This window comes from Pleurodeles waltl, chromosome 1_1 (assembly GCF_031143425.1).
Source record: "Pleurodeles waltl isolate 20211129_DDA chromosome 1_1, aPleWal1.hap1.20221129, whole genome shotgun sequence".
NCBI lineage: Eukaryota > Metazoa > Chordata > Amphibia > Caudata > Salamandridae > Pleurodeles > Pleurodeles waltl.
The window spans coordinates 133,657,146-133,677,495 of record NC_090436.1 but is presented as its reverse complement, the minus strand read 5'-3'; the positions used below and the strand labels follow the sequence as shown (position 1 = coordinate 133,677,495).

The 20,350-nt window shown below is 44.6% G+C and overlaps 1 protein-coding gene across 1 annotated transcript in view; it reads right to left on the bottom strand.

The window, feature by feature from the left end:
• KATNAL2 (katanin catalytic subunit A1 like 2) overlaps nt 1-20,350 on the bottom strand; it is a 266,628-nt gene that overhangs the window by 139,176 nt on the left and 107,102 nt on the right. Inside the window, exons 4-5 of the mRNA XM_069218894.1 lie at nt 19,066-19,111; nt 646-772 (exon numbers count right to left, since the gene is read on the bottom strand). Coding sequence (XP_069074995.1) covers nt 646-772; nt 19,066-19,111 — 173 coding nt within the window. The remainder of the gene's footprint in view (nt 1-645; nt 773-19,065; nt 19,112-20,350) is intronic.

The following is a 20,350-nucleotide window of genomic DNA, read 5'->3' as shown; positions in this document are numbered from 1 at the left end:
GGTTCTGTGCATACAAACCAGATGGAAAGAAATATTAGCTCTCATCGACACAGGAGTCGGACTGGAACTATAGAAGATTCAGAGAACATTCTGTGAGGAGGCCAGGAGAGCAACAAGTACATGCTTTGCAAATCATCAGAACCGTCTTAATAATCCATCTTATGCTGGCACCTAGAAAGGCAGTGTAAGCCAAATGAAAGAGGACCATGTCAACCCGCTATCTTTGACGCAGACATAGATGGCTATGTATATTAGTTTACAAGGCGTTAATTAACACCTTTGCTGAGGCAAGAATTCCACAGATATTTAGGAGTTTGGCACTCTTGATGGGTCAGTGATTCAAGTCCACCAGCCATAAAGGATTTAAACCTACGTAAAGGCAGTAGGTAGTCCAGGACGATGTCTCAAAGACAGGGAATTGTATTACAAGTAAAGAGGATGAACATTGAAGTTCAATGTTATAAGCAGAAGCAGGTTGAGGGGTGCATTAGGCCAGATGAAAAAGTGGATTATGGCACAGAGAAGGGTTTCTGTATGACACAAAAATGTCAATACCACCATGACAAACATAACTTACAGGAAATTTCATTCATATAAATTTTTATGTAATGTAACGAGAACACTTTTGAACAGTTTTGCATCCACCTGTTTTGGGCTTTCCTTGTTTCCTTGTTTTGACTCGGTTGTCCTCACTGATGTTCTTGACAATGGCCGCTGCACCAGCTGCTGTCCGCCAATCCTCGGAAGCGGCTGTGAAGAATTGCTGGCAGTCCTAGGGGAGAAGTACATTATTTTATTCCTTACTTCAGAAACAAATTTGCCATTTGGGTTTAAATCTGTTTTATTGGTTTTAGCAGAGAAACAATACAACAATCATCTCACCTACATCCACTGGTCAGTGACGGACAATAGAGGGCAACTTATGAAGAGGGTGAATGATGGAGAGGATGATGGCAGAGCACGGCGGGAGAGGGGAAAGGGAAGACTGGGAAGGATAGATGGGGGTGACAACCTCCAGCGGAAGAGCATCCAGGGTGCATAGGCCTTTTGCCGGGGGAGTGTGTCGTAGGCCCTCACATCGATTCCTCAATCCACAGTATGTTCTCTGTGTGTAAGGTGTACTATGCATAAATATTCCAGGCAGGTCAATTCCCTGAATCCGTGGGATAAACCTTTATCATATTGCGTCAGTTTGCGGTCTATGACTGGCGCCACCTTTTCCGTGCCAAGTAGTACCCATAGCTTATGCAGCTAGTCTAGTTGCGTTGGCGTTCTGTCCGTGCCCCACCTAGATAGTATGACTTGTTTGGCTGCTCAGAGGGCTAGGGTGATGGCCTGTCCCTTCCCCGATTTCAGGAGGTAGGTTAGGGCGTTAGGTAGGCCTAGTAGTATGTACCTGGGGAACCTGGGGAGGTCAGTATCGTACATTTCAATAATGCCAGATACTTAGGGTCCATGTCATCGACAGCCAGGTATATCCGCTCACAAGTCGAGGTATGGGCTGAATTCCTCCACTAGGGGATGAAATGATCTGTCCACTATAGCTGTAGTTCGGGGCAGTGCCAGAGAATGTGTGTCAATGTGCCTGACTATCCACTTTGGCTCCAACAGCCTGCATCGCTGCCCTGTTTCCATTTAGCTGTCCTGGCTGTAGTACCAGTAGTCTGTGATTTTGAGTAATGGTTCTTTGCCCGAAGCACTGAAAGCAGAGATATTGTTAGCTTGTTATAGTATGTCCGACCATTCCTTAGAGGTAAAGGGGCGTACACACTCCAATTCCCAGCACTGCTGTGCCGTCGACTTGGTGGAAGCCGGTGGAACTTTGAGGAAAGTGTAAATGTCAGAGAGGAGGCTTTTGTCAGTGTGATGGGTGAGAAGCCACTTCTTAAATGGTGCGAGGGGTCAGCTAGTGTGTGGGTGTATGTGAGGTTTTGTAACCCAGTATTGAGTAGCAACATATTGCCAGGGTGCGCTACAGGGTATGTCAGAGTTAAACTAGATCTGCATAAAGTCCATTAGCCCATCCTGGTTGAATATGTTCCTTATTCTCTTACAGTTGGCATTTTGCCACTTTGCAAATGCAGCCCCATGATGAGTAGGGTAGGAAGCTGGGATTTCCCATAATTGGGGTTACGAGCAAGATAAGAATGGAGAGCTTCCATGATGTTTGCACCCTATCCCAGGTTCCCATTGTCGCCCTGACTACAGGGCAAATATAAACCCTGAGTGGCCTATGGGGTTTGGGCAACCATGGCACTTTCCAGATATGAATTTTGGCCACTGCCTGGTCTATAAAGAACCAGTGCTTCTCTGTACCAGGTCGGGACTACTCCACCAGGTATCAGAGCTGGTCTGCCTGGTAGGACCGTGTCAGGTGGGGAATGCCCAGGCCACCCTCTGCCAGAGCTAGGTAAGCCTGCTTTTTTGCCATGCAGCCTTTTTTGACCAGCCCAAATGTGGTCATCAATAAGGTGTTGTAGTTTAGAAAGTACGTTGGGGGGGGGGGGGCTAGTGGCAGTGTCTGCATAACATATAGTATCTTGAGCAGTAAAGTCATTTCGACTGCCTCAAACCATCCCAGCCAAGAAAAGGTGTGATCTTTCCATGAAAGGAGATCGGAGCAGGCAGTAGAGAGAAGCACTGCATAGTTACTTTTTGCAGTGCTGTGCAGGCCCAGGTACACAACCCCTTGGTTAGTCCAGGCAAAGGGAAAGAGGCGCACAAGTATGAGTTGGTCAGCTTTTGGGGTGGCAAGATTAAGTGCTTGAGGTTTCTGGAGGCTGACTTTGAACCCAGAAGCTCTTCCGAAAGATCCCAATTCCTCCATCAGCGGAGGCAAGGAGTTGAATGGTTGTATTAGGACTATCAGGACATCATCGGCGTACAGGGCGAGTTTAAGCCCCCTCCCTCCAGTCCCCAAAACCCTCTCACCGCCTCCCCCATTTTCATGCCTATAATGATAGGGTGTCTGTGGATTTGTTCTGCGAACAGCTCCATATAAAGGGCAAAGAGGAGAGGGGACGGGGCATCCCGGTTGAGTACCTTGGGCGACATTGAAGGGTTGCAACATCTATCCATAAATTCTAAAAGATGGTGTCGGGCCACTGTAGCTGTAGTTGCACCAGATCCAGTGGAGGAACATCACCCCACAAACAATCTTATTGAGTACCAACTGAAGGTATGGCCAGTGCACTTTGTCAAATGCCTTTTCGGCATCAACTGAGAATAGGACAGCAGGTACCCAAGAGTGCTGGATTTTGTAAAGAAGTTAACAGGGGCATTTTGTATTGTCACTGCAGCCCCTCTCAGGTATAAACCGCGTGTGATCTGGGTCCATGAGTCCCTGAATATATGGAGCACGGCAGGCTGCCATGACGCTGGTGAAGACCTTGTTGTCGATGCTTAACAGGGAGCTGGGGCAGTACGATGAGGAGAGCGGAGGGTCTTTGCCCGGTTTAGCGAGGATTGTATTGGTAGCCACTCTCATAATGTCCATAAGGGAGCCAGTGGCTCTAAAAGAATTGTAAAGGCAAGCAAGGATAGGGGTTGCGGGAAGTCGCAAACATTTTATAAAAGTCAGAGGTGTTGCAATCTTGGCCAGGCACTTTGCCTGGTTGCAGGTGGTTGAGGGCCGCAAGTAACTAGTTAGGGTGGATGTTCCGTTCAAACTGCAAAGTGTCATCTTGAGGAATGTAGTCCTTAGGGACCTGTGCTAAGTAGGGCAATGTCCCCCCAGCTCAAGAGCTTCCACCGTGTATAGGTTCAAATTCCTGAGCAATTTGCTCATCTTGGTACACCCTCTTGCCCTGTGACCCCTCTATTTCAGCTGCTCTTTGTTTAAGGACTTGGGCCCATAGCCGATGTGTCAACAAGCAGCCCACCTCCACCTTATTGCCCCCTGCATAGTATTTTTGTTTAGTAAGTAGAAGGACATATTCTGCCTTATCTGTGTCTGGGGCCTTAAGTTATTTGCGTGCCTCCATGATGTGGCACCTTATTTTATGACAGCCTGAGTGTTTACGCAGATCCTCCAACAACTCCCTCACTTGTCTCTCTAGGCAGGCTTGTTTGTCCCTTCTGTCCCTATTGAGTCAGGCGGAGATGGCTATAAAGCAGCCCCGAACTACTGCCTTCAGGGTGTCCCACAGAAAGTCTATAGGAGAATCATGGGTGTCATTGGTATCCAAGAAAGTGCGAATGGCATCAGTAATTTCGGATATGGTGGAATCATATGTTAGGAGTATGTGGTTGAGGCACCAGGTACAGTGTTGAGATGTAAAGCCTGGCAAATGTAGTGTGATGTAGACTGGAGAGTTGTAGGAGAGGGCGGCTACACCAATGTCTAGGGAACAGATGGCAGTAGTAAGGTGTAGGGATGCGAGAAAGAAACCTATCCTGGCATATGCTTGGTGGGCTTCCAAAAAAAAGGTGTAGTTTTTCAGGGCTTGGTGACACATTTGCCACAAATCCACTGGCCCTAAGCCTATCAGCCACTGGGACTAGGTTATAGTCCCCCCCTATAAGAACATCAACATTGGTGGTAGCCATCACCCATCCTTTGCGTCCAGGAGAAAGGCCACTTTGTGGGCTTTTTGGGCGTAGATATTGGCAAGCATGAATTTATAATTCTTCATGGCAATGTGCATGGACAAGAGCCTGCCGGGTAGTTCTGCCTGTGTCTGAATGACCCTTCCCGGGAAGTGGAATGTCAGGAGCACTGCCATCCCCACCCTTTTTCCTGGGCCAGATGACAAATAGTGGTGATCAAGCTAACAGGATAGTAAGCGTTTCCAGTCTGCTTTGAATAGGTGGGTTTCTTGGGTAATGCTTTGATTCCCTAAGCATGGAGAGGAATGCCAAGCACTTCACTGGAGTATTGAGGCCTCTGACATTGTAACTGATTATTTTAACCATTTGTTAGAGTACAAAGGAGACTTCGGGAGACAGGGGTAGAATAAGTGCAGCTGCAGCGTCCCCGGCAGGTCCGGTTGGATGATATGACGGGAGGTGGATATGTCTGGGCAAGGAATGTCGAGCAAGTGGAGATGGGGAGTAACACAGAACACCACAACTGAAGCATTCCCCTCCTTGGATCACAATAACCAACGTACTTGGGGTCCATGTCATCGACAGCCAGGTATATCCGCTCACAAGTCGAGGTATGGGCTGAATTCCGCCACTAGGGGATGAAATGATCATGTGGGGAAGCAGGGCTGCCGGGCTTACCTGGTGCTGAACCAGGAGAACGCCCAGTCCTATGCGTATCGGATCAGGAAACAGTGAAACAAAAGTATGCTGTCTGTTCCATCTTTAATCATTCCCTGGGTCCAACGTTCTGTCTTAGTGCTGAAGCTGGCGCAGAAGGGATGTCCCTCCTTTATGGCTCTACATCTCTGTGGGTTTGCGGAGCTGATTTATCTTTGAAGAAAGGAGTGTTGCGATGCGGTAGAAGAGTGCAAAGAGCTCCGTTAAGGGTGTCGGGTGATTTCTTCTTCCTGTAGTTTGCCCAAGTTCTGTGTGGAGCGGGCTTCTTCCAAGGTGCGCACACTGCAAGTTTTATTGTTCCACACAAAAGTGAGTCTGAAAGGGTGCCCCTACCTGTATCGGATTCCTTGTTCATGTATGAGTTCTGTGACAGGCCGTAGGGTTCTGTGGCGTCGCAGAATGATGGGGGATAGATCCTAATACAGCCATACTTTTGCGCTCTCAAAGTCAATAGCATTTCGGTCTCACACAGCTCACATGATGTCGATGATTATCGATAGTAGTGGAAGCAGCTCAGGATGTTCTGTGGCATGCTGGGGCACTTGGCTGGGTGTCCCATTCTGTTGGCGCGATCTAATACAATGTCCTCCTCCGCAAGATCTGGAGCCACATGGCGTAACAATCTAGTGGCATAGTCGTCTAGTTTTCCAGAGCCTGCCTGGAGAGGAACCCCTTTAATCCTGATTTTGGAGCGCCGGGATCTGTTTTCAGGGTCTTCCAGCTGATGGTGCAGTTCGGCATTTTTGTCCCATAGTTCTAGCAATTTGCGCCAATGCTCATCACGTTCCTCCTCGCATGAGTAACTGGCTTGATTTATGGTGTTTACCCTCTGGCCCAAATGTCCCAAGTCTTACTTGATGTCCTTGACATCCACTGCCATTTCATATTCGTGGGCAGCCATATCGTCCCTCAGGGTGCAGAAGAGGTTCTCTAGGAAGGTGCAAGTAACCGGAGCATCTTCGTCTTTGGGACCTGAGGCAGCCACAGTGCAGAAGAAGAAGCTTGAGCGGATGTGTCCTTGTGCTGGTCAGTCTTTTTAGCTGAAGGTTTAGTAAGCATGTCCTTTAGAGTGGTGTATTTTTTATTGCTGCGGTCGGTGGCCATAATAGCCCAAGAAGGCGACCCAAGACCAGCAGGGGTAGAGCTGAGGGGCTATGATCCCCTGCCCCTGTCATTTGATCCGGGTATACAGCCCACTTTGTGTTGAGGGGCTTTTCTAGTGTGGGAGCGCCTCTACAAAGTCCACCAGCAGAGAGGGGACGGGGAAGGCGAAGGAAGGGTCAGTTTCAATTCCTCCAAAAAGCAGAGGGCTCACAATTAATGCCTGGAGCCACAGCAGCCATGAGTCTTCATCAAGGTTTAGGGCCCTCCCCTTATACGATCACCATGCATGCTGTTGATGCAGGGTGGCCTAGTAGCAACTATTATGTAGTCACCTGTATGAGAGTCCTACTTAACAGAGTGGGCCCAGTGCAATTTGTAGGGGCCACAAAGCACAAAAAACTTGCAGTTGGTGGCCTCAAACGTCACCTGCTGCAGCCACCCCATCCTAATTGAGTAAAGTATCACTCAGTGAGGAGCACACTCACCTCCGTGGACTGTCTAAGTGTAAAGGTATACCTGAGCTTGTCTCCGCCATGCCTCTTCTTTCTGGATTTCAAGACCTCTCGCACATTCAGAAGGCCGGGGTATCTCCAGGTGTCCCCAGGCACCCAGACCAGGTGTGCATTGTCTCCACTGCGTTAGTACGTTCAACCTGGGGCTGTCCTTGAGTGCCCAGGCTGGGGAGCAGCAGTGTTTTACGGCGGCCTTAGGCACTCAGATTGAGCAGGGCCACCTCAGCCCCATATCCCCGTTCCTCTGGTTTGGGTCCCGCAGCAGCACCGGTGTGGTAGATGTGCTCCAGCTGATGCAACTGCTGGTTGTAGCTGGCAGGTCCCATTGCTGACTGTAATGGTGAGTTTTCGGTGTGGAGGAGGCCTGCAGCAGCCAGCCCAAGCCAACAGACCTAAAGTTCTGCAGCGGCCACCATCTTGGAATCAGGCGCCCATGGCTCGACAGGCCGTCATACACCACAGCAGGTTCTGCCGCGACCTCTGCGGGTCAGTGCCCCTGTGCGCCTTGTTTTGGACTCTCTCCCGGCAGGGTTTGGTCGGAATGGGGACCCGGGGCCCGTCGCATTTGCCGCTAATATTTGAACGGACGGCGTAGCTCAGTGAAAACACCAGTACTTGGGCACTGCCTTTGACACCCACCCCCAAATCTGCCATTTACGTGTCATAATGGGCGCCTACAGCCTTTGCTCTGAATTATATCTTACTCACTAAATGTGTACACACTACGGGTCATTTCTACATATGTCTATGTCTTTGGAGACAGACTATCCTCTATTTTCAATTTCCCAAAACGTTCATCTTTTTAATTGTAGAATATTTCATTATTCACATAAGTGCCATATTATTTAATTGTTGATAGAGTTGAATAAAAGTGGAAAAACCGTACAGCCGAAAGGGAACTGCTCCTACATGTGATAAACTGCAGCAAAAGAGAAGCTAATTATTTAAGTAATAATTAAAATAAATATAGGGTACCATGAAAAGTTGGCAGCTCCCAGAAAGAGAAAAAGTGTCACAGATGGGTCACTACAAGGTGCTAGGGCAGGACACAAGATGAAGCAATTCATCATCCTTGCCCAACCCACTCACTGTATTTGGCATGTCCAACAGACATAATCTGGCCTCGAGATGAACAGTATGGCTACAATCCTTTTACAAACTCATGGAGGTCACAGAGAAAACTCATGACAAATACATTCTAAGACTACTTACAAAAAAATAGGTTAGGACATTAAAGAAACCAGAAACAAGCAATGGCAATGCCAATAGATCTAGCTTATGAATGAAAGTGCCTCTTGTGCCACTGATGGGTTTAGGCACTCAACAGGTCCATCATACGTGCGCCCTGTCACTCATATTTGCACTCATACATCCGCTCACCCAACTGCCATTCCTGTGTTCGCCCTCTGACCAATCGCAATAAAACACACGTGGATTCAACAACATATGGAATGGTATACATAAAGCCAGCAGGGAGGCACAACTCCCTCAATAACAAACATGGACACAACCCTGAGAATAGTTGGTGTTATGTCAAAAATTCCACAGGCTCCAAAAACAACTGAGTCATCATTCCTGTCCAGCGGCAATGGTGACAATTACGTACACATGGTTTCTGAGAGCAGAAACCTCTCTAAGGCCCCTGTGGTAGAAACAGAAGTGGAAAAACACATGACAATGTTTGTCCTCGACCGTTGGCATCCCTAAATGTGATATGCTGGAATCAAAGCAATCAGCCGATTACAAATCACAACTTACTGAAATCACTGTCAAAGTCCATGTGTAAACCTAATACAAAGCTTTAACCTGCTAAGGGAAATTCACAAATACACTACAAAATGGCTCAAAAGAAGCTAGCACCATCATGCATGTACCAGAGGATGAAGTGCTCGCTCTGTACCTATTCAAATTAAAAACAGCAACTAACTTGGTTCTGATCAGCATGAAATATTACACTGCCAAATAAACAAGACTGACATATCAAGAAATTAGAGCTCAACCACCATGTGGATGGCCACAGAACTCTGTTCATACTGGACAGTGGTGCCTCACAATGTGAAGAAGGTGGAGACATACAAAAGCATGCCAAAGCAGCCATGGCTAGAACCTAAATATGGTCTTCTGCAAATAAGCTGCTGCCACGACCCTCAACTGCCTTGGCTGATTCAGAACAACACTAAAATACAAAACCTACAAGACCACAAAGCTCATCTGTGTATAAATGCATTTATCCAGTTGAGACAGCTGAACAAATGCGCCTAATATCTATCAATGACATACTTGAGATAATGGCAGGGACCACATTGTCCATCAGGTAACCTGACGGACCAGCAAGAGAACATCTACCTAAAAGAGAGCATCCTTTCAGTCTTCCACCGCACCATACTGTAACCCTACTTTGGAGGTGACGCTGGTTGTAGGCACTAGCCCAGAGGACTTGGATCAGATTTAACCCAGTTCAAGAAAGACACAGCCAGACACATCATCTCATATGCCAGCAGACGTCTATCCACCGTACGGCGAGCCAGTGCTTAATATGAGCCAAAGGTTGCAAGTGGGGCCCACCAGCACCCATTTTGGGGAGCAGCAGTTATTTTTTCTCAATACAATTTGATCCACAGCAACAACAAGGAAAACACAGAAAGTGGAAATAAGAAGGAAAAGAAAAACAGTGACAAAAGGAGAAATCAGGGATTAAAAAAACCTGTCAGATTGAGATAAAGAGGCACTGAGTGTCTGATGGTGGATGGATGAGGCATCAGGTGGAATTGAGAGCGCTCAGCTGAATACCATCAGCACCCTTGACACTCAACAGTGTTAGCTGCAGACTTCTGAACCAAACTTTGGGCCTGACACTTATTTTTATTACAAAAGAATCACTGCAGCAAGAATACTTGGAAACAGAGAAAAAAGCTTAGGCATGCAAGCACTACCATCAATTCACTTCACAGCTGTCCTGGATCGCCAGGCATTCTTTGGAAACCCCATTGCTAAGATGCTACCGCAGTTTTGAACATTGGAGAATTTTCTTTCAGGAGTATGAGTACACATTTGTCTAAAGACCAGGAAAAGAATACAGCCCAGCAGGCAACATCCCCTGACACCGACTGGAAGCAGCAGAGCGGCAACATTCCATAGAAGAGGAATACCTAAACACCATACTGAGCCAAATAATTCAAACAATGAAGGATGATGACAAATTGCAGTTCGTCAACTGCCTGATTGAGACGTAGACCTTCAGGTTAGGAATGGAAGCCACGAGGATAAAAGCAGGTGTGGACATAGAGGACGTGGTTGGATTCAAGCACATCCAAGAACAGACCACAGTTCTTACTGAATTAATTCTTCATGGAGTGTGGTTCCCTTTCCTTGATACTAAAATGTCCTTTATGTCAATGCACAAGAACCTCACGCTATCAGTTCCAATGCAAATTTATTAACTTCCAGGAGGAGTACTGAGTCTAGCAGCCCTTGGTTGTTTTGGATTATTGAAATACTTGCTGGTGGTGATGGATGAATATGCTTGGTTCCAAGTTGTTGGATATATCATATTAAGAAGTGCAGAAAAATTATTCCTGTGCTAGAAGACATCTCTTAGTGGGGAATCCCAGAAAAGATGGGCAATGGATCTGCATTCAGTAGGCATGGAGTTCCTAGACTAATGGCATTCAAGCACATTACGATCACTCCTTTGTGGCAGTAAACCAATGGCATGGTGGAAAGATTCATAGGTACATTCACTGAGAAGGAAGATTTAGGTATAGTAAAATCAAGAATTGAAACTAGGTATTTATGTCAAAAGAACAGAAGATTACGACTGAGACACTGTTCGACACTAAACCACTCCAAGTGAAGGCAGTAAAAGGCAGGATGGCGACAGCTTCATGACCCAGAAACACCATGGCCAGAAAAGAGTCCAACTGAAGAAATGCACACGGGGAAGTTACAAACTAGTTACAAATTAGCTGATCCCAGTGTTTCCTGTAGGTGAGAACAACACAACACAAGCAGGACATGTGCCCCCTTTTCCCCCTCCCCCACAGCCTTTCAAGAATGATACACAAACCAAAAAGACTCACTGAAGAGATGCGAGGCAGAAACACATGGGACCACAACAGCGGGAGAAGCACCAAATACCACCAACTAACTTCTCTCTTGTTCTCCCTTTTCTCTCTTTTAGCTAATTTCATGTCCATCTCTGTCAAACTGAAAATGAACTATTCTTTCCACTCTAAATAGGAAGCTGTCAAGGAGAAGCTCTTTATTAAGGAGGGGTAGGAATCGACAGACTACCAGAGATTGAGCACAGACGTATGACCACTTTCTTTAAGCGGGGACGGGAAGAGGGGGAGAGCAGGAAATGGAGAACAGCCTCGTGATATACAGGACAGGAGCAGCATAGTGTGAAGATAGCTCCAACATTAGAACGTGAACAAGCGTAATAGGTAAAGAAAGCGACCATTAAAAAACAGTGACAATATCTTCATGTCAATGAGCCTTCCCTCCTCTATGCATGCGTGCAGTTGCTCTGCCAAGACAGCGATGCAATGCAGTAATGTGGCACTAAGGAAAATACAGATATTACTAAAATGAATAACTATAGACCCATATCCCTTATTAACACAGAATGTAAAATATGCATGTGATGCTACACGCCTTTAGTAAAGAGTTTATTGAGCCAGTCAATATCTTATATTCCTCTTCTGTACCCCCAGGTACTTTAATTACATGTATTCCTTTACTGATGTGCAAAGAGGACCAGGTAATAGTGCTGATTCTCACCCTAGTGGGTCATACTTGACTCTGATCTGTTCTTCTGTCCATAAAGTGTGCTTTTGCTCATGGGCATCGTGCACTGCAGCAATATGTAAACTAAATTACAACAAAGACAATTAAACTAGTCTACCTGTCAAACCCATAGGAAAGCTACAAGGATTCAATGTCATGCTGTCACCTCTGTCCAAAAATGCACATACTGGACACCACAACAAGCATTACACTTGCTAAAAATGTTATAGCAATTGCCAGGAGCTGCCGATGGTCTAACAGATTTGTTGCTTTTGTGTAATCAAAAGAAACTGAATAGAATTAGAAACACCAATCTCTGTGCGTGGAGATGCTGAAGTTTTGGAAGTGCTGTGTGGTTTTTAGCAGTTGAAACAATGTGCCTTACCATGGGATTGTCATGCAGTCACTGGACAAGCAGAGCCAATGAAGCCAGTGAATCATCATCATCTCATTGAACAAGCACTGAACCAGGGCCAATGGAGCCAGTGAATCATCATCATCATCAGTGAATCATCAAGTGTATTGACTAGTTTTCAAAAAGATATTTAGTCACTGGTCTACATGATTTCAAAACGCTCCCCCCATTTTCGGTCACACCAATCATTTATAGCATTCCAAATGACACTTTTATAGTTTATAAAAAGGTATTATTAGCAGACATATAAACACACGGTGCACTTTTGAGCATTTGCCCTGTGAAAGACCTTATTTATGATAGCTTTTTTACTTTTTAAAACATTGATTTAGCCCTTATATTGTTGATTAGTATTTTAAGAGATGCACTCTACAGCTATGGTAGCAGCTGTATTTGTATAATAATTTAAATCCACAAAACAAGAGAGAGGACAATGAGCTAATTATAAGGTCCAGCACACATGATCCTTATTCATAATTGATTAAAAACAGAAGTGTGCTATTTCTAAAAAAAGGAGGAAGGGAGAGAAATCAGGTGTAGCTGTCAGTCAGAAGGGAGACCAACCAACCGGATCAGAGAATCCGATAGATCAGAAGCAAGGACCCTCACGCACCCAAATGGGTGTCACGCTTCATCATCTGGCTGCTTCTCGACGGGCTGGAGCTGGAATTCCAGATGAGCCCCTCAGGGAGGGAGATCTTCCGTGAGAAATTGCCAGGATGATTAATCCAAGTGAGGGAATAAGGTCTGAAGGATGGTGGGATATGTGTGTCAAAAATGTCTAAGGGTAATGTTCTGTAATTTAATGTGACGGACCCCTTGATATGAATAAAAAAAACAGGTAGTGGCCATGCTAAGACATAATGAAACTTAGAGCTCACAAAAAGTGGATCAGGGTCAACATGTTTCTTGCCTTGCGTGGTCCAACCGGAACTTAGGCAATTCGTCAGGAAGAAGTATGACACCTCACCTACACCTAATTGGAAAGCAAGTTGTGTGTGACTGTAAATACCTAATTTAACCGTGTTGCGGCAACTATACCTGTTGGGTTACAGAATGCCAAGGAAATCCGACCCTTAGAAACAGATGACAGGTCAACAAGAATATCACCAATTAAAATAGCTCCATTGAAAATATAGTCTACTAATTTCATATCTACAATGAACAAATAGTGGGCGAGTGCATTGCTCCGCCGTGATGTGTGCAAAATTATAAAGCAAGCAAGCACGTGAACACACGTAACACACTGCACAATCCCATACCCATGTAGGGAATATCATAGATCCCTATATTGTATTCCCAAATGCAGGTGGAGGAAATAGCTTCCCCACTAGAGTTATATTTGGGACTCTTAGGGTTAGGCAGGGGAGCGCGCTATACTGCAGGAAAATCTAGTTGGAAGCACATAGCACAAAACAGTAAATGATGAAAATAGGGAAAGAAAAACAGAGCGCATAGCAGAAAGAAACAGTAGCATCAAATTCTTGTACTCACATGTCTGTCACAGTGAATTACCCATGACCTCCCACTTCTACTGGGAAGAGCAAGTGATCATCATGTTATCAGGTGAGTTAATTGCCATGACCTGGGGCAACTGGAGTCCTGTGTGTCAGCAAACTCCCAAGTGAAAAATCATTGGACATCAAAGCGGCGCGCCAATCACATATGGCGCTAAATGCACCCCAAGCCTTTAACTATGCCACTATCACCTCAGGGACAGCTCATCTGTAGAGAGTGGTGACCGACATGCTTGGACAGCCATAGAGTGCAGCAAGCGTGTGCGTCAGGAGCTGCATGCGCTCACTCAAATGGCAGCATCAAGGCTGCTAGGCCTCCTGAAAGCGGCACAGGCTGGGCGCCAACTTGGTGTGTACGGAGGAGTAAATACTATCCTTATTTTGACAAAAGAAATATGTTGCCTAACCACCACATGACCTGGCAGGATGTTATGAATAAGGCATAATTGTGAATCACTAGTTTGGCAAGGGCCTCATGAATTACCAGGCCCAAGTGTGAGATCGCAAATTGCTTAAATACAGTGCATGGCACAAGAGTCTAGACCAGTGGTTCCCAACCTGTGGTCCGGGGACCCCTGGGGGTCCGCAAAGCCTTCTCAGGGGGTCCGCGAGAGCCTAGAAAATAAAAAAAATATGAACAAATATTGACACATTAGGTCCCCAGCTTCCAGTAATGACTCAGGCGGGGGTCCCCGGATTCCCATGATGATTCAGTGGGGGTTCCTGGGTTCCATCAATGTTAAAGTGGGGGTCCACAGAAATCAAAAGGTTGGGAACCACTGGTCTAGACAATACTGGACCCTTATTATGACCAACAACGTGTAATGCCTGACCCTCAATTTGGGTGGGGCCAAAGGAAAGGGGGAGAAGACCACTACCCCTTGTCACAAGCCAATGACAGTAAAAACAACGTAGTGTAATAAGAAATCTAGCCTGAGAAGAATTCTCACCGTGTGGAGCAGACAGAATGCACTCCAATGAGCTCAGATGGACAATATAGGCATACAACAGGGGATGGCTCCTACATCAAAGCGTATGGTCTAACTGTGTCTTTAATGGGAATAAAGACAGAAGGTAGCCATTTCAGTGAAAGAAGGATGGGCACTAACCTAAAATCTACTATAATTGTAAAGGTCACGAACAATTGGAAGGGGCATACATCTTAACTACGCTCAAGTGTTATGAGTAAATGGTGGTGGCCACTGATTGGTAGCTCTTCCACCACATCACAAAATGTAGAGGACATAGTCCAGTCGAGAATGGGAGACAAACAGCAGCAGAAGACTTGACTACAGTAAATTGTTAGCGAAAGACATGAGTGACCCAGGACTGGTCCACCGTACTCATGCAGGCATGGGGACAGTACGGAAGCTGTTAAATTTGCGCCATGGGATTTCATCATTCAAGCCAGTGATAAGTGGGGCTAGGCGGAAGACCCAGTGATGTTCCCTCTTGAACAAGGCGAGTTTGTCCCAGGAATTGTATAAAATCAGGAGTATGAATACTGTTCAGAAAATGTGTACTCATTTTAGTGGTACTTTTTCTGCACTGAATGTTACTGTAGTGTTCCATGATCCGAAGATTGGGATCATGGAACACCGCAGTAACATATGGTGCGGAAAAAGGAGCTGCCTTCTGTCGTTTTCCGATACCCAGGTAACCGAAGAAGTTTTATCTGATTGCAAGTGAGAATGGTAGATAAACTGGACTGTCACAATATCCGGAAAACTTTAAAAAGCTAAGTGTTTTTGAAAGCAGAACAAAATTGTAATGTTCCTCTTATTTGGAATATTGTGAGAACTGTGTGATGAATGCTTGGATGGCATCAAGGAAATAAAAGTTTTTGAAACATTTGTTTATGAACTGGACTTTATCAGAACAACGATGGCAGTCAATATAAAATTCATAACATTACAAGGATAAAATCAATGTTTTCCAAATTCTATTACATAAAGCAGTTGCAATAAATCTCATACTTTCTAAAATATATACTATAAGACAATCAACAGGCATATATAAAAATACAACAATATGTTTCTTCAAGCGAGAAAGAGAACCACATAAAACCAATAAAATGTCATCCAAGCACAGCGTGCTGCTAAGTTAAGCCTAGAGGGGAAGACTTATAGCATAGGGGTGTTGTTATGAGCCAAGCAACTGAGTAAATACAAAGAAAATATGTTTTGCAGAATAAGGAAAAAGTCAAATAAGCATTGAGGCCACTGTCACATACCAGTTAAACATCACAGTGAAAAGTGTGCTTTATTGCTTTTACCATTCTCTTACACGTTTACCCTCTAAAGAGCCAAATTTACTTCTCGTTAGCATATTGTGTCTTTACCAGTTTATTGAAACATCCTGATACCTCAGGTACCTTGTGGCCATCTAATGAGTGATGTCATACTACATCTCAAAACCCAAGCTGACCTTATCACATAAAAGGAAACATTCTAGAAAGCCTGTTGTCGGTGGTTGTTAACATGCAGGACTGAGTAAGGAAAACTATTTTTTCCTCTGCAATGGATGACATCTTTAAGTTATTTGATAAAGTACTTGGTATCTCTGGAGAGATGATCTATTAGCAATTGTAGTGACACACAGTTGTTCCAAAGGATAATTAAAAAAAGAAACACCAAAGACAGAGGCTGTCCTTTTCTCCCCATAAGCCTTGGCTCACGTTGTAACCAGTGATTGCAGAGTAATGGAAGCCAGGGATAACTCTACCTATGGTAAGACTGGCCCTGGTTCTCACCATAAGCAACATTAAGAGAACTGCTAATTTCCTCTTTGCCACATTAAGGATAAGGTGGAACACATGAGGCGACACTGTGGCATATTGGCAGTGGACCAGGCCACTATAGAGCATAGAGCAGAAACCAGGAACGCCAAACATTCTGCATACTCCTCAACTGCAAACAAGGAACTAAAAACTTGAGCACTTGGAGATAAAGCACTAAAAAATCCACATGTGGTGGTTGCTTATTACACTGGCTCTGGAAATTAGCTGAAGGAGGTTGTTGTAAAAAAAGATGAAAAAACATCTATAAGATGATCAAGAATTTATTTTCTCAAAAGAACTCCTCAAAAGCCACCTTGCCTGAGCACACCTCCTCAGCATCTGTTCTCCCAACATTCTAACACAGCCTTCGGAACATTTCAGCTGACAGCAAGAAGAAGGGGAGTAGCCAGGAGGAATAAACCACTATATGTAACTTAATGCAAAATGGCTAATAACATATACAATATTATCTAATATGATGATAAAATGAAATGTCATAATACAGAGATAGGTTTCTTCGTATGAGTCAAGAGCTAGTAATTAGGGTAGGACGAAAATATAACATATTACAACAGAGGTAGATCACTTTCTTGCCTTATTTGTATTTGTTAAGGGAGAGCATGCTGAAAACAGTGTTGTGAACTCTGTGGATTTGTTCTAACGGTCATAGAGGATGGGAGGCAGGGTTGGGTACCATCATGGCAGAACTGAACAGCTGATCACAGTGAAAGACTGGCAAGGGCAGTAGGCCTGAAGAAGGAAGGGCTCGTGGATTGTCAGAGGGTTGATGTTTACTAAATCATCAGCCAAGTGAAACTGATCAGGTGTCAGAACTTGCAGCAAATTAAAACATGCATTGGTAAAGCCAACATGCCTAGGGTTGGCTGGCCGCCTTTTAGCAATTCCTGTTTTATTTTGTTATGATTTTTGCAAATCTTTTTTGTTCAGGAAGCTGCTGGGCCCTCATCAATCTAAGCAAAACACTTGCTAAATACAGAAATGTTGTTTTGGTCTCACAAAATGCACACACTGCCATAGTTGGCACTGAAGGGAACTACTTTGTGTGTTGATGTGCCCCTTGTGAAAGGGCAGCAAGCTGTAACTCATAGTGAAGTCAGCCAGTGGCTGAAGTTGGCTAACAAATTGCCCCTTGAAGCATGTTGGGGTGGGTGGAAGAGAAAGAAAGAAAGAGAAAAAGAGAGAACGAAAGAAAGAAAGATAGAAAGAAAGAAAAAGAAAGAAACAAAGAAAGACAGGGAATGGTAGAGCACCCTCATGAGCGTATATTCAGAGTATATTCCGAGTTAATGTGACTGGTGTAGTGTGAAAAAGCAACAGTCAGATAAACAAAGACCACTTCAAAAGAAATTTACAACCACATTGGCGGGAGGCGGGAACTGACAAAGCTCGAATGTGCCCTGTGCTCTTATCTACTAGAAAGTGTCCTGCTATCACATCAGGCTCTACACAAAAAGGCAACACTAAAGTTAAAAAAAAAAAAACAAAAACATAGAAGCACTGAAGGGAGCTAGGCTTGTTTGTGGATGTGCTCCTTGTGAAAGGGCTAAATGCAGTCACTCAAAGTGAAGTTAGCCAATGTCTGAAGTAGGCTGACCCACTGCCTCCTGCTGTATTGGCAGAAGCAAGATGTGAATAACACAAGAACGGTCCAAAGGATGAAGGGAGGTGACTCAGAGCCCCTTTATGTAAGGATATTATTATATATATCATTTTAGTAAAACTAAAAGATCTTGGCTAATGCTAGACCTAAAAAGAGGTACTCTACCTGAGACTTGATGCCTCCCTTCTGTTGCATGACAACCTTAGAGTCCCAGAGAGGGATAAGACATGCGTCTTTTCTTAGCCAGCAAGCTAAGGAACACAGAGGTTAATCCAGGTCAGAAGTATAGTGATGGAGGGTTGGTCATGTCACTAACCTATTTCCCAAGCCAAGAATGGATGTGATTTGTGTTCTATAATTCAAAATGTTTAATTACCAGAAATGTCTAATTTCTGTGTTTTACAGATACTGGATGATGTAGTCTGCTACTCAAAACAGTTTCTTTGCCAGGAATTCTCCTGCTGTGCAATGGCTTGTAAGGCTGAGAGTGGACCATTCACCATCTCAGCAGATGCTGTGAAAAGATGCACCAGTTGCTCTTATGTCTACATCTGATAGTACTGAGGCCTTTTTAGTCGATGTCCGTCATAGTGGAGCCAAAACTTTCTAACAGGTCACACAGAAAGCTTCTTTGGATAATTTAGCTGGTGGAGGGATGCATTTGGAAATTTTGTCAGAAAAAAAGGATTACTAACCACCCATTTTAGATGGGAATGAAACCACACACTTCAGCTGCCCACTGCGCATGAAAAAAAGAATTGTCTAGTTGATATGAGTGTACTTTTTCATACCTTTCTAAAAAGGCAGGAGACAAGGAAATTGCTAGCATGTTTCCTGACCTGTATACAATGGAGATGTCTTTTTCTCTGTGTATAATACTTGTTTCTATGTCGGGGGAGTCCTTTCTACTTACTATGAGAAGAATGATAACAGTGAGCCACAAATACAAACACCATTGCCCAAGGGTTTTGCTGGTGCAAATGGTTTATCGCAAAAACAAATTCAAAGAAGGTGCTCATGTAGGGATTAGAAACGATGAATTTATGGACCCGAGCAACCCTTACCTTCTCAGTTTTCCTCCACTTCTTGGACCCGTGAGCACTTTATTTTCTGCAGAGAGAAATTAAAGTTAAAATGAAAAAGACTGAGTAGTCAAACCAAACAATTTTCTTTCAACCATGCTCCTCAGTAAAAGACGTACCCCAATTAAATTTTCATATGAACAACATTACCGTCACGATATTTCCGCATGTCGGGCAGGACACTAAAGTTAGTTGAGCAGCAAAGAGTACAGGTGAAAGCCCACATACTCTTACGGAGATATCTGCAGCCGTTCTGCATGAGATCTCCATTTTCCAACAACACCAAACCACGCAAGCTCTTGCAACCACCATTTTAAGTCCCTCACCCTTTGCCTAGGTTTACTTTGTGAAGCCGCTATCTGTTTATGCTGGTGTGTAGGAGCAGCCTAGACCACACAGAATTCCTGGTCAGATTGCACAGCGGAGAAAGCATACATCTTGGAGAGAACTGATGGTAAGCCAAGAAAATGTAACTATTCCGTATATATGTGTACTAACTGCAGACTGTTGAGTTGGAGTTAAATAGGTTCATGAAACAGCATGAAAATGAATTCAGGCTCCAGGCCTCCATAATTAGTAAGAGGGTTTATGTGCCCAAAGGATCTGATGCAACCTAGCTTAATCCATTTTCCAAAGGGTTACTTCCCACTTTTGGTTATTCCTTTCATTGAAGATGATAACCATCAGGGCAAGGTACCAATCACTATATGATTTTTTCAAGTTCTCTAGACCCAGAAAAAAATGAAAGAAACTGAGTTATAAGCTGCTGTGCCTTAATACTTATGGCAATGTATGCCAAGATTATGTCTGAATCGTGATCAATGCATGGAGCCAGACGGCCAGTGTATATGCTGAAACTTGATTGCGAGTGAGGGGATAACAAGCCCACCAGCGATTTTTTAAATGTTATTATAGGATGTAAATAAAGTTTTACAAATTACCCACCATTAGGCAAGACGCTTAATGCACATAAATGTGGTGCTGGGTACCTATAGAAGGAGGGCTTTATTAATACACGGAGGCAAGAATACTTTGACTTACATTGGTGTCCAGGGGCATATCTCGGCCTCCCTACCCCGAGCATGGGTTTAGATGGGGAGGAATCACTGGAAAAGGGGGACTCTTCCCTAGAGGATCCCTACTTGAGAATTGCCACAGGAAGGAGATGCCCAAGCATGGATCCACCCAGTAGACACCAGAGAGTATTTTTCTGAGGGAAGTGCCTCCCCGGTAATGGGCTAGTGCTCCCCACCTGACCATGAAAGTC